Source organism: Emys orbicularis, chromosome 1 (genome assembly GCF_028017835.1).
Source record: "Emys orbicularis isolate rEmyOrb1 chromosome 1, rEmyOrb1.hap1, whole genome shotgun sequence".
NCBI lineage: Eukaryota > Metazoa > Chordata > Testudines > Emydidae > Emys > Emys orbicularis.
This window is the reverse complement of record NC_088683.1, coordinates 271,154,152-271,169,699: the sequence shown is the minus strand read 5'-3', so window position 1 is coordinate 271,169,699 and position 15,548 is coordinate 271,154,152. Positions and strand designations below refer to the sequence as shown.

The 15,548-nt window shown below is 37.1% G+C and overlaps 1 protein-coding gene across 1 annotated transcript in view; it reads right to left on the bottom strand.

Moving 5' to 3' along the window:
- Window positions 1-15,548, bottom strand: part of UGGT2 (UDP-glucose glycoprotein glucosyltransferase 2) — a 267,640-nt gene that overhangs the window by 149,499 nt on the left and 102,593 nt on the right. The window contains exons 12-14 of the mRNA XM_065407070.1: window positions 13,458-13,608; window positions 7,552-7,671; window positions 4,065-4,150 (exon numbers count right to left, since the gene is read on the bottom strand). Coding sequence (XP_065263142.1) covers window positions 4,065-4,150; window positions 7,552-7,671; window positions 13,458-13,608 — 357 coding nt within the window. The remainder of the gene's footprint in view (window positions 1-4,064; window positions 4,151-7,551; window positions 7,672-13,457; window positions 13,609-15,548) is intronic.

Sequence of the window (15,548 nt, the reverse complement as noted above, 5' to 3'; positions counted from 1 at the left end):
CAACCACAAAAGTTTACAGACATACACTGAATTTTTAAAAGATTTTCGTCTCAAAATGGCAATGAACTCGTGGGGCCAAATTTAGAAGTGACGTAAGCTGAAGTTTAAGTTACACATAAATAAGTCTGTAAGCAGATGTAACCTATGCTCCACTACAGTGGAATGGCAAGGAATGGCAAACAGAAGGGGAGTGTAATTTCTCTTTCACCGTCTTGTTGGTTGCTTTTCTCGCTACAACCATGCCCTTCCCAACAGTCTCAGTATGTAAGTTATACCCATTTACACTGATATGTAACACTAGTATTTACATCATCTCTGAATCTGGTCCTTTATCTTAAACATTAAGATTTAGAGAAAGAAGGTGAGTGAGCTAATCTTTTATTGAACTAATCTCTGTTGATGAAAGAGAAAGCTTGTCACTGTCACCAATAGATGTTGGCCCAATAAAAAAATATACCTCTGTCACATTACACTCCATATTCTTCATAGAAATCTTGTTATGATATGAATATGGCATAACTAAGATGTTTTATGCAAGATGGGTCTTGTGAGATATCATTGGAAAGGTTATGATTTACTGAATGTGATTATCCAATTTGTATTCATGTATCATTTCTGTATCTAAAGTTAGGATTATTGACTATGTAACAATTACAATTGTGTGTGTACTTGGGAAACACCCACCAGACAGCAGGCCGTCAGCCTTGATGGGCCATTAGGAAGAAACAATAAGGCTTTGAAGATACTAATCTCTCTCCTTCCTGAGAAGCTGGGATGTTGCTTTGACACTACAAGATCAGGTGGTCATGTCACCTGGTACTACACACCATCTTGGACATCTAGTGATTTTCCACTAAAAGGAGAGGGAGGTCAAGACTGGAAAACAAAAGGTTCCCGCCTTATGTAAATTTTGTTTAAGGCTGGGGAGTAAATTGATCTAGGTTCACTCTTCACTGCATCCCCACCCAGGATGACAGCTGGAAAGATCTGAGAAACAAAAACACGCGGGGGTGGGGAGGTGGAGGGGAAAGAGTTGAGCCCAGGCTGGAAAAGGGATCTGGTCTGTGAATATGGTGTCTGAAGATTTAAGCTGCAAGCAGGGTAGCTAACCTTCAAGAATTTCTGCATCCTGCCCAAAAGCAACATTTAGGGTGAGAAATTACTTCTTGAAGCCAGTCTCTTTAAGATCTTAAACTTAGTATGCATGTTTTGTTTTATTTGCTTGTAATCTGCTTTGTTCTGTTTGCTATCCCTTATTATCACCTAAAGTCTGCCTTCTGTAGTTAATAAACTTGTTTTTGTTTATTATAAAACCCAGTTTGTGCAATATATAATGGGGGAGGGGGAGGGAAGAAGTTGTGCATATCTTCCTTCACCATTGAGGGAAGGGGCAAATTTATGGGTTTACATTGTATATATTTCTCAGCGCAAGACAATATTATTTTGGGTGTATTTTCCACAGGAGAGCTGCACTTGAGTGCTGGGCAATTTCCTAGTTGAGTCTTCCCATAGAGAGCTGCTGGCGACTCTGTGTGGTTCTACAGCTGGTGCGCCCCTACTAGATTATCTGCCCCAAAATAGAGGCAAACTGTAAAACAACTATACTGAACAAAATGAGAAGTAATGCAGGAAGAGGAAAAGGAAGAGAGCACTGTGATCATATTGGGAAAAAACAGTAAATGAATCAACACCAAGGACTTACCATAAACATAATTACAAAACTGTATGGATTTGAATTAAAACTAGATCAAAATAATTAGATAGCTTTCTATCTTCAGCATTACAGATTGGTTCAACATCTTTAATAGAATATTGTCACAACCAATGAATAGACTGTTTGGCTGATTCAAATTCATCTCCTTGGAGGAAATAAAATGAGATTTTTACTATGCCATAATGATGCAGCAGAACTAAACTTAACTACAAAACTTAACACTATATGAAAAATATATGTAATAGGTTTTCCAAAAAGATACAAATAATAATTAGCACACAGGGGGAGTACCTTGTACTACAATCAACAGCTTCTCCCACTCTTTCCACCAGACCTTCTGGTTAGAGGCTGTGATAGCCAAAACCAGAGTTGGCTACCAAAACACGAGCATGCTCAAGGTAATCAATTTGAAAGGTGGGATGTGATAGGACTGAGTTGATCATTTATCCATGCTAGTCACATACATTTGGAATGATCAATCTTTATCACAGGCAACTTCCAGTATGATTTTTGGAAAAAGTAATGTGGAGGAATTTATCCATTATCGTCTCCAAGAAAAAAATGCAGATCTTAAAAACCTCATTAAATAGGATTTGGAGATGACCAGACCATCATGTAAAGGTGCTGTTAGCTGTTCTGAGAGAAAAATCACACAATCAGTTTATTGGGTTACTTGCTTTTAGGAACACCTTGCTTTGAGATTTTAGACACCACTAGGAGGTGCAGAAAAGCTTAAGGAACAGCCATTTGATTAAAACCCTGTGAACTATGCAGTACATTAGACCAGAACTGTTACAAGGCCTCTAGGATTAAGCAGTGAGGTCAAGCTGTAGAGAAAAATATCCATTTGAATCTGTGCCAGCAGGATAAAGAAAGAAGCAGTTTTATTCCTAGTGCTTCCTGTTATCAAGTCATTGAGCTGAGAAGAATTCAGGCAGTTTTTCCTGAAGAGAGGAGACTGGTTATGTGACTGCAGTCTTATAGGTATACATCCCAGTCACAGAGAGTATCCCATGTTTCTGAGAGAGATATAACACTAGCAATTCAGGTGTTGTTTTTTTCGGCTGGGGTTCCACTTGTTTCTGAAAAGGGTTTAGGGGATGTTGCCACAATTTACACTGTTTACTAAATTATTGGGATTATTATCCTCTTTGACCTCACAATGAAAGTCAAGTACCACAAAGGAAGCCATAACACTGACAATTCCATAACATGGAAACTAGTGGATACTGTTAATGAAACAATACACCTCTACCCCGATATAACGCGACCCGATATAACACGAATTCAGATATAAAGCGGTAAAGCAGCGCTCCGGGGGGGTGGGGGGCTGTGCACTCCGGCGGATCAAAGCAAGTTCGATATAACGCGGTTTCACCTATAATGCGGTAAGATTTTTTGGCTCCCGAGGACAGCGTTATATAGGGGTAGAGGAGTATTTGGAGGACAAAAATTAAAATAGACTAACTACTCTGACACAGTCCTCACACCCAAGTCAAATGTAAACTTTGAGGACTACCTGTACCACAGAGTCAGATATACAGGCTGCAACAGGAGAGGCAAAATACAGTCTAAAATGCATTCTCCCAATGGACTGAGGCAACATTCTTGAGAACATTTTACAATCATTTTCCTGGGAACCCTCAGGAAAAACAAACAGTGATAATGTCCATCCATGTAACACATGTTCAGATGGTATGCAACACCACTTGAAGCCATTACTTTTCTAAAATTCCATAAAAGAAAAAATCAAAGAAAATGGAGGGGAAAAACAGGAATATTAAAATCTTAAAGGAAATTTAGCACTAAAATAATTAACAAAAATGACACTAGGAAACGATGGGTGCTTGAAGTACTTGATTTAAAAGCTCCATTTAAAATGTAGGCTCTATTTATTTATTTATTTTATAGTACACCAATAAAATTATGTAAAGCAAAACCTCTATCCAAAGAACTGAATTCATCAACACACTCTATATCATTGTAAATCAACTGTGTGCATGATTGTTTAATGTTTTGCTTTAAATAGAAGTCCCACATGGACATCCAATGGGATTATTTATGATGCTAATATTCAGGAAAATGTTATCTGGCCATTCTCCACATGTTGTTATAGGGTAACTGCAACCTACCAGCCTTTGGAAAACTATTTTCTCATGAAAACTAAGTGCTACAGTATGTTAAACACAACTAGGCCAACTAGTAAGCCTAGTTGGTAGTGTTTTACACAGCCATGTTGGACAATTGAGTTTGACTTCACATCTTTCTCTTTCAGACTGGGAAATGAAGAGAGAGAAGTAGTACTCATCAAAAAGCAGTTATCGTCATTAACATTGCAATTTTACATTACCTAAGTGGTATATTGTGGTGATAGAATAATTCTGCTAGTTTCACAAAATCAGCTGCATGTTCCTGGACAGGATCAATAAACAATACCTAATAGGAGAAAAAGACATTATATAGTCAATATATAATCCCTTTAGTTCCTTTCAGACTTAAAATACAATGTAGTACAGGGATTCCAGAAGGAGTTGTGCAGCCCTACATACAGTTCTCTATTGTCATCTCAGAAATTCATCACAAGAAAATATTAGGAGTACATATAAAAACAACTTCAGAGTTTATGTATTGTACTAAAAGCTGAAAATTTTGAGATAACCACCAACTAAATTTCACCACCGCTGTACAATCACCATTCTCTTTTTGAAAGTTAGAGAGCTATATCTTTTTCATAAACTCATACCTTGTTCTAAATTTGCTGTCACTTCCTAAATATACCTTGAAAAATAAGACCACCAATGGCTAAATAGATATATAAAGCCTAAGCAATGTATGCCATCTAACTTTGTCTGCAAAAATAAGAAATCTATTTTACTTTGAAAGAAAAACCTCCACCTTCCTCCCTGCTGCATTTTTGTTTTTAGTTTTTGTTGTTGCTGTTGTTGGATTTGTTTGTTTAGCTTGGAATGCAAAATCATCTCTTACTTGCAATCTTAGAAGCTGAAACTGCAACTAATCCACATGGGGGGGGGGGGGGGGGTCTTGTGTCTATGTGGATCAAATTGCAGAACTGAGACCTTAGATATTCAGCCCTGCAATGCTATCCAGTTTAGTATTTGTTGTAATTTGCCTCCTATTTAACATACACTACATATAACAATATTTTATACAAATGTGCAAAAAACCCTCCAAGCCCTATTCTTTGATTAAAAGACAAGGATGCCTTTTCTTATATTGTAAAGTTTCTATAACATAGAGTCTTATGTTCCAATACCAATATTTAATTATGTGCGCACACACACACTCTCTTTCTATTATATATAGACACACATATGAGCGCACACACTTTTATTATTATAAACATACACATTTTTATTTTATATACTGTTGTGTTTAATTTTGAGCTTCTTCTTAAATATTTACTTAATAACTAATTTTATAATGCCTAAACTAGTTAACATCATCTTCAATATTTTATGTATTAATATTTCACATGAATAACTTTGTTTTAAGACTGCATGGTTAAGAAAGTCAAAAATCATGGAACGCCAAAGTTAAAGTCTATCCCCTTGTGCATATGCATTGTGATACAGTGTTGCATTACAAGATCACATGCTAAAAATTATAAATGATGCAGGCAATAACAATTACTTATGGTTGCCTGACACTTTCCATTATAAGACCGTGTTTTCAGTTGTTTATAACTTTGTCAGACTTGGTCTGAAATTTTCTATGCCAGGCATCTGCCTACTAAGCCTCAAAACAGTGTAGCTGTTTCTCAGAATTAGGTTAGGGAAGAATACATTGTTTTGCACATGTTAAAAATTTTTTTTACAGCCATTTCACTGAAAAACTCTAGTGCCTTCATGCGTTGTAGCAGAGTACTGAAATTTAATAAGGGGATATTATTAAGGATGTGTCAGGGATGTATTTTTTGCCATCCTCATGAAAATCCATCCAAACATGGTCAATTTTTGAGCCTCTGAAAGTCTCAGTTTGCACCTATTCAGTAGAAAATTATTAGAATTTAGAGACTAAATTCTCCAAAGATTCTGTTTGTAATGAGCATGCTCCAACACTGGGGTGCATGGACTGAGCAGGACTTTCCCTGCAGTTGTTTCTCCCCGCAGCCACAGTGCACTAGACACAAGATCTAAGAGCAGGGAGAGTGCACGGGCAGCCTTAATTGGGATTTCTTAACTTTTAAGTGCTTTACTTTGCAAACTTTACATTTTTTTTAATGTGATTTCTATATGCAATATAATATATAAAATAGAATTTCCCACACATGGGCACTCCCACTCAGTAGTTAGTTGTGCTCATTTCACCACAACGGAAGCAACTCAGGCTTCCCTCCACCTCCTCCCCTATCCACAACCACATTCCTCCTTTGAGTTCAGACTCCTTCTGCTGGACTGTGGCAACGCTGCACTCTAACCCCGGTTTACTCTCCCTTCCATCCCAGAGAGCACAAAAAGGTTTTAGAGTGTGAAAATTTCATCTCACAAATCAGTGGAATTTCAAATGAACTGTTTTTTCAGTAAGTGGAACCAACTGATCTTCCTAAATTCCTGTGTGCTGAATCTACATTCCTTCTAGCTCCCACTGAATGTGTCCGTATAGCCTAGATTAGAATGCCACTGTCATACCTTCCATTGCCTTAATTCAGCAATGCAATCTAATTTGTACCAGCAGCCCACCAATGTCAGTAGTATACCATCTGCCCATAATATTGTGATGGCACCTGGTAGCAACACCATAATTAGGGTTGTGTTCTAAAATGGGTATCAAATGAGGCATAAATTCCTGTTATTCTCTAAAAGCAGGTAGTGTTAGTATTTATACCTTTGAACTTTAGTGATAATGGTTGCTCCTGCTCTGACCTTTATCTCTATGAAAGATTTCATGGTGGCCTGTTGCTGTAAATCAGCATGGTACTATACAATACAAGCAGTAACCTGATACATATACTGAAGTTTAGCATCTAATATTCATGGAAATAGCCAAGATGGGAATCAAAAAAGAGAGACAGGAGATTAAAGTATTCCCTAATATAACAGTCTTTGATTAAAAAACCCCAAGCGCTATTACCCGAATAGAAAGTCTGAGTTTTAAGCTCACAAAGGTTAACTGACCTGAGCAACCTACCAGTTGTGAATGCACAACTCCCTCTGATGTCAAAGGTATTTGAACACACATCCCCACACACAACTAACACGATGACTGGGCCCAGGAAATCCAGAATTAAGCTTACTGTGTCAACTTTAACTCCACCCCTCAACTCCTGCACATTGAAAAGTATTTAATTGAGTAAGTAGCACTGGGCAATGCCAATATCTTTGCTTTTATTATTATTATTTTGTTACATGACAAACTACACTAGGCAATGTGACATTTATAGTGAAGAGTTACGTGATTTTAATACATATAGATTAAAGAAATGTCTGTGTTATTAAGCAGTCTTTATTGTACCTTATACAATTTAACATTAATTGTAATTCTGATAACATTTTTATTGAAATGTAATGCCTTTTGTAATAAATAGGTCTGATTTTCAGTAGAAACAAACACACAGAACACCAACTACAGTTAATGGCAGCTGCAGAAATTTAGCAATTCTGAAAATCAGTCCTGATATTTATAGATTATTTAATTAACTAGAAAATTGTAGGTCCGATTTCAAGGTCCTAAATGAAAAATGTGAATTTCCAGCAAACCTAAAACTAAATGCAATGCTATATATTTCCTCATAAAACATAAGATTCATACATAGTTCTGTTCATACACTAGGCAGCAACACATGAATATTCATCTAACATAAGTAACTCAAAACTTACCAAATTATACAAATTGCGCCTAATCTGCTGTATAACTCCTGAAAATGTTTGCTTAAAAAGTTCCTGGAAACTTGTGGGCCACTTGTTGTAGATGTGATCTTTTTCTATGTTATTGACCCACTAAAAAACAAACAAACAAAAAAACCCACACAAGTGAGTCATTCAAAAAGGCCACAAAGGTTTACCACTGAATCACATATTTATAGCCAAAGCCATGCTAACAAACACACTATTTTCTCACAACAGCTGGCAAAGCAAGTAAAAAGGACCAGGTTCTTTCTAAATGAGAGAGTAATAGAAAATAGATTCTAAAATATAAAAATAGGAATCATAATTTGTTGTTATATGTAACACCTTAAATAGGTGCAATTATAAGGCCTAGTCTAACCTTAAAAGTTTTCCTGGTATAGCTACAGCGGCAAAACTTTGCTAGTGTAGATGCAGCTTATATCACCAAAAAAGTACCTATACCAGTTGGGTGAATGAAATGTGCTATGCTGGCAAAAGCACTTTTATGCCAGCATAATGACAACTATACTACGGATTTTGTCAGATATAAAAGTCAACAAAAAGTAGATCCCTAACTGACAGCACTATACGAGCAAAAGCTTCTAGTGCACACCTGGCCTAAGAATAAACAGAAGTTGTCACCAAAGTACAAATCTTTTTTTGTTTAGTATCATTTAGATCCATGTTTAAACATGTGCTTAAAACGTTTTGACTTCAATTAAAAACTACTTGTGCTTAACTGCTCTGCTGGATCCAGGCAATACTGAGTATGCTACTGAAGTATATAAACATAGGTGAGTGGGACTTGTTTAAAAACATCAGAATTCTATTACCTGTGGTAAAATATAATGGCACATAACTATTAAAAATTAAATGCAGGTGGCATATCAAATTTCCTGAAAATGCTGAGAAGAAATAATACTTTTAGTTTTTTTTCTTTAAATCAGACCCTTAGGGTTTTTGAATTAAGGTATGTAATGAAACATTGATCTAACAGAAACAAGGAAAAGGAAAAAAGAGATCTTTAATTAAGATTATCATTACCTAATCAGAGGAAAGATACAATTGTAATTCTGTGCTGCAGTATGACTAAAATCAATTTCAATTCTCTCAGAGCAGAAAAGTTATATCAAACAGGTAAAACAAATATTCTATCACCCACGGGTGTATGTAAATTGTGACACTAAGCACCCCCGCATTCACAACCTACATATAATCTTTATACAAAATATGCCTTATGAGGTATCATTTGAAAACTAATAACTCACTGATCATTAGTTTTCTTGTGTGATGTATGTATGTGATGGTTATTAAGAGTTATGAATATATACTGAAATTATAACTAAGGTGTGTGCAGACCAGGTATGTCAACAAAGGAAAGAGTGTTTACCTCAATTTACATATAAATAGTAAACAGGTTCATCATGACATTAGGTGGAGGAGATGGCAGGGAACAGAACAATTTGCATTTCGCCAAACACAAGTGAGAGGGAAAAAAAGAGCACAGAGCCTCTTTCTCCAGCAGACTCCATGTTGCCTTCTGCACTCCTAAAATAAACTTTACTCTGAGGGGTAACCTTCAGAAGAATCTATTGAAAAGGTTTACTGGTCTATATAACGGGGCTGAACTTCAAGTGATAAGCAACTGAATCAAGTGATTGTATACAATATTACTGTATTATAAGAGTGAATAGAGTGAGGTCTTTTCTGAAGGTAATGACACACTGGTGATTAATATCACTGTGAAATGTATGTATTAACACTATGTAAGGAATCATGGATATTCATTGACATAAGGTACAGTCTGCCCAGACAGGAGGGTATGTCACAGCTATCTACCTGTCTCCTGTGTAAATTAAGCATGGTGGAATCAAACAAGGGAAGCCCTATTTACATAGAAATCAAACAGCGGATTGGAAGCCCACAGAAAGAGAAGAACACTGTGAGGTCATCCTGCCTCTTGAAACAAGTTCATTGAAGCCATCTTTGACATCCATCACTGGACAGATTTAAGAAGCTAGAGTTCTTGCTAGCTGACAAAGATGGGTCCTTCAACCAAGAGGGGTCTGAAGTCTCTAAAACTGAATATAGGTGACAAACCTGCCTAGGTAAAGATTTTTCACCTAAGACAACAAGAGAAGCCAGCATCTTGTACTTTTGTGGAAGATCCTGACTAAGGAGAAAATGAGCTATGGCTAGGAAGAAAAGTGACTGGTGAGAGAAACCATACTGAACAAAGCCTGTATCTTGCTAGATTAAGTTTTAGACCTTTAGAAGCATATTTTGTTTTGTTTTACTTGTAAATTTCTATTTTCATTCTTTATACTTTAACTTACTTAATCCTATGTATATTTTGTTAATAAAATTATTAAGCATTACCATAAACCAACTCAGTGCTGTGTTTAAAGGGAAGGGTGTATTTACCCCCAGTTAAGTTAATAAGCAGTGATGTGTTCTGTACCTTTAAAGGGACAAATGACCCATATTATCTCTCTAAATTGTCCAGAAGAGGGCTGGACATTGCAGAGCCCATGGTTTTGGGAAAATCTGTGACTGAGAATTTGTTCGGATCACCCTGAAAGTAGTAACCAAGGCTGATGGAAGCCAGAGTGAGAGTGTGCGGACGCAGACAGGCTTCTGCGGTAAAAGCTGCTGAGCCAGAGCTGTCTAGTACACAGACACTCAAGGTGTGACCTGCTTGCTGGCTGTGAGCAGCCAAGGTTGGAAGCTACAAAAGCAAAGCACTGTGAGGCACCCAAGGTTACAGGGCATGCCATGTCACAACCCCTTACTTGTCTGGATTGAACCTACTAGACCTAAACCTAAAATTTGCTCAGTTATCATTAGTTTTCAATAAAGAGGCAATTTGGCATTCCATGAGGTTTTTTCCTTTTCAATTTCTTCCTCAATTAAAGGACATATATCATTTGTCATTGCAGACTGTTCTTTAATTGTTTTTCATGGAAGCCTGTGTATAGTTAATAAATTAAAGAATGAAATATGGTGCCTTCAGATGAGGAATAATTAATATTTTTACTGCTTTTTCCATGTATACACAAGGCTGCTAGTCAAATCGTATCAAATTCTATGACACGGCTAAAAAGAGGGAGAGTGTGTTTAGTGAGTAGAACAGGGGCCTGGGAGTAAAAATTGCTGGGTCCTCTTCCTGAATGTCACTGAGTTATTGAGTAACTATGGACAGACAATTAATCCCTGTGGCTCAGTTCTTTCATCTGTAAAATGGGTTTCACAGTCATCTACCACAGAAAGGTACTATGAGGCTAAATTCATATTTGGTACAAAGTTTAGATAGTCAGATGAAAGGTCCTTTGTGAGTGTAGAGATTATTGTTCAACAGTGTAGTTGTAATAAAAGTAGATATTTAAAACTTCCTCTTTTCCTTTAAACATCCTCAGAATTTGAAGTTTTCAATAGGATATAGGAAAATATTCATAATATATGGTAAAACATTATCCATTTTATGAACATAAGAATATAAGAATGGTCATACTGGGTCAGATCAATGATCCACCCAGTCCAGTATCCTGTCTTCTGACAGAAGCCAGTGCCAGATGCTTCAGAGGGAATTAACAGAACAGGGAAATTTATCGAGTGTTCCATCACTTGTCGTCCAGTCCCACCTTCTGTCTGTCAGAGGATTAGGGACACCCAGAGCATGGGTTTGCATCCTTGAACATCTCGGCTAATAGCCATTGATGAACCTATCTCCATTAACTTTTCTTTTTTGAACCTAGTTATACTTTTGGCATTTACAACATCCTCTGGCAACGAGATACACAGGTTAACTGAATGTTGCATTAAGAAGTACTTACTTATGTTTGTCTTAAACCTACTGCCTTTTAATTTCATTGGGTAATGTAGCATTCTGTTGGCTTTTGGACTGCCACACTGCATATTGAGCAGATGTTTTCAGACAACTATCCATGATGATTCTAAGATCTCTTTCTTGAGTGGTAACAGCTAATTTAGACCCATCATTTTATATGTATAGTTGGGATTATGTTTCCAATGTGCATTACTCTGCATTTACCAACACTGAATTTCATCTGCCATTTTGTTGCCCAGTCTCCCAGTTTCGAGAGATCCCTCTGTAACTCTTTGCAGTCAACTTTTGACTTACCTATCTTGAGTAATTTTGTATCATCTGCACACTTTGCCACTTCCTGATTACCCCTTTTTCCAGATAATTTATGACTATATTGAACAGCACAGGTCCAAGTACAAATCCTTAGAGGACCCTGCTGTTTACCTCTCTTCACTGTGAAAACGGACCATTTATTCCTATCCTTTGTTTCCTAACTTTTAACCAGACACTGATTCATGAGAGGACTTTCCCTCTTATCCCATGACTCCTTACTTTGCTTAAGAGCCTTTGGTGAGGAACTCTGTTAAAGGCTTTCTGAAAGTCCAGGTACACTATATCCACTGGATCACCCTTGTTAACACATCTTTTGACCCCCTCAAAGAATTCTAATGGATTGGTGAGGCATGATTTCCCTTTACAAAAATCATGTTGACTCTTCTCCAGCAAATCATGTTCATCTATATGTCTGACAATTCTATTCTTTACAGTAGTTTCAACCAATTAGCCTGCTACTGAAGATAGGCTAACTGAGCTATAATTACCAAGACTGCCTTTGGAGCCTTTTTTTAAATCGACGTTACATTAGCTATCTTTCAGTCATCTGGAACAGAGGCTGATTGAAGCAATAACATACCTCAGTTAGTAGTTCTGCATTTTCATATTTGAGTTCCTTCAGAACTCTTCAGTGAATACCATCTGATCCTGGTGACTTACTATTGTTTAATTTATCAATTTGTTCCAAAACCTCCTCTATTGACAACTGAATCTGGGACAGTTCCTCAGATTTATCAACTAAAAAGAATAGCTCAGGTGTGGGAATCTTCCTCACATCCTCTGCAGTAAAGACTGACGCAAAGAATTCATTTAGCTTTTCCGCAACAGCCTTATCTTATCAGTGCTCCTTTAGCACCTCCACTGTTCAATGGTCGCACTGATTGTTTTGCAGGCTTCCTGCTTCTGATGTACTTAAAAAAATGCTGTTAGTTTTGGTAGTTGCTCTTCAAATTCTTTTGTGGCCTGTCTTATTGTACTTTTACACTTGACTTGTCAGAATTTATATTCCTTTCTATTTTCCTCAGTAGGATTTGACTTCTAATTTTTAAAAGATGTCTTTTTGTCTCTCACCATCTCTTTTACTCTGTTGTTTAGCCATGGGTGCATTATTTTGGTCCAGTTACCGCTTCTGTGTTATTGTTTTTTTAATTTCAGGTAAACATACAGTTTGAGCCTCTTTTATGGTGTTTTTAAAAAGTTCCCATGCAGCTTGCAGGCATTTCACTCTTTTGGCTTTTTAATTTCCATTTAACTAGCCTCCTAATTTTCATGTAGTTCCCCTTTATGAAGTTAAATGATTCTGTGGTGGGTTTCTTTGATATTTCCCCCCCTAGAAGGATGTTAAATTTAATTACATTATGATCTCTATTACCAAGTGGTTCGCCTCTTGGACCAGATCCTGTGCACCAATTAGGACTAAATCAAGACTTGTCTCTCCCCTTGTGAGTTCCAGAACTAGCTGCTCGAAGAAGCAGTCATTAATGGTGCCTAGAAATTTTATCTCTGCATTCCATCCTGAGGTAACATGTACATGTCTATGCTATATAGACAGATATCGTCCCTTACCCTGAAATGTTTTCCATTGTTTACTGACATTTAATGTTTTTGACTTGTAATTTCAATGCAATTGCCGACAGAACAGAAAATATGTAAGAAAAAGACATACAACTCAAAAATACAAACTAGCAAATTTTGTCACCAGCAAAATTTAAAACTAAGTAGTTATTTGGCTACTCACTATTATCGAAGAGTGACGAATATCTAATGAACAACTGTCATCCACAGGATGGATCTGTAATCTCATAAATTTGCTGAAGGCCTTCTCTTTGATTCCAAGGTCATGAAGCCCATGAAGCACTTTTCCTTCCAGTTTAAGAGTTTCCAAAATACTTTGTATTAAAACAGAAAACAAGTTATACATATAAGTCTTTATAATGACATATTCAGGAAAACATATTCCAAAAGTTTGAGGAAGAAAGGGATACTTTTAGTATTAAAAATGTTCCCCAAAATGCCTTCCTTCTGCAATGAAATGCTTGAAACTAAATTAAAAAATAAATAGCTATTATTTTAAACCCCTTTCCAAAAAGCATTAAGCCACTATTGTAACTATGTTTATACATTTTTCTGCAGAGTAGCAATGGTTAAGGCAAGCTGTTTGTCACAGGAAACAAATGGAGAAGTAACAGCTTTGTCAATCACAAAATCCAAAATTCCCAATTTATCTGAAAAATAAGGTACAGCAAACTTTTTTCCAAATATATTAAAGTTTTTTTATATTAAAGAAAGTACTAAACACACATTACATTTATTCAACTAGGAAAAATCCATTAATCACATTGAATAATGATACAATGCTTTTAACAATTATACAAGGCCTGTTTTGAAAAAAAATGCTATATACTAAATGATACTCTAGTGACCATGAGGTTGGAAAAAAGGATCTCTCAATGGCTGGATAGCTGAGATCACTGCTAAATGGACTCTCGGGGAACTTAGAGAAAGATCCAAGGATTTGAGAAGGAACAGGTGCTCTCAAATGTTTTGAATCTTAGCTTCTGCTGGATGTATTCCCTAAAAAGTGGGCCAGACTGAAAAACATTTCTACTTAGCCAAATAAGTGGATCTAGTGAACTGCTTTCTCATATTAAGCAATATTTCCTGAACTGCCACTGAGCAGTCCTTCTCAACTTGATTTAATCAATCAACAGCCAAGCCATGAGTTGCAGACTGTTGGGTTCCAGATGCAGCTCCCATTCAGGTTGCTGGGACAGAAGATCTGGAAGGTGAGTCAAGAGCCTGAAGATCCAAGAACCAGCACTATCTCGACTAAACTGGCATGATAAGAATTAACTTGGTGTGCTCTTGTTTCAATTTGAGGATCACTTGTGGGGCAAGGATTAGGGGGTAAAGGCATCCATGAGACTCAATCCTCATCACAGAAGAAAGGTGTTGGTCAGTGAATCTGAACTGTGATCCATTCAGCAACAAAACTGACAGCATTTCTTGTCTTTTATTGCAAACAGGTTGACTGACTGAATACCCCAGACTTGGAAGATGGACCTGAGCATGATATTCTTGAGGGACCATTTGTGATTCTGAGAATCTCCTGCTGAGATGATCAGCCAACTGATCCTGGGAGCCAGTTAAGTGAGCAGCAATAGAAGCAATGCCTTTCCTGATGCAAAAATCCCACAGATTCATGGCTTCTGACAAAACCGATCTGAGCATACCCCCCCTGTCTGTTTAGGTAGTACATGGCGGTTGTATTGTCAGTCAATAGCTGAACCAATAAGCCCGTGATCTGAAGGAGAAAAGCATGGCAAGCGTTGTGAATTGCCCAGAGCTTGAGGACATATAATTATAGAACCACAGAATCATAGGGTTAGAAGGACCGCAAGGGTCATCTAGTACAGAAGTTTTCAACCTGTGGGTCTGCAGACTATGTCTAATAGGTTCATGAAAGGTTGTTGTTACATAAAACAGTGGTTTTCAACCTGTGGTCTGCAGATCCCTGGGGTCCACGGACTATGTCTAAGATTTCCAAAGGGGTCCACACCTTCATTTGAAAACATTTAGGGGGCCGCAAATGAAAAAAGGTTGAAAACCACTGACCTAGTCTAACCCCCTAACAATATGCAGGATTTGTTGTGTCTAAACCATCCAAGACAGACAGCTATCCAGCCTCTTAAATCTCCAGTAAAGGAGATTCCATGACTTCCCTAGGCAGTTTGTTTCATTGTCCTACTGTTATTACAGTTAGAAAGTTTTTCCTGAGATTTACTCTAAATCTGCAATGATGTAGTTTGAACCCATTGCCTGTTGTCCT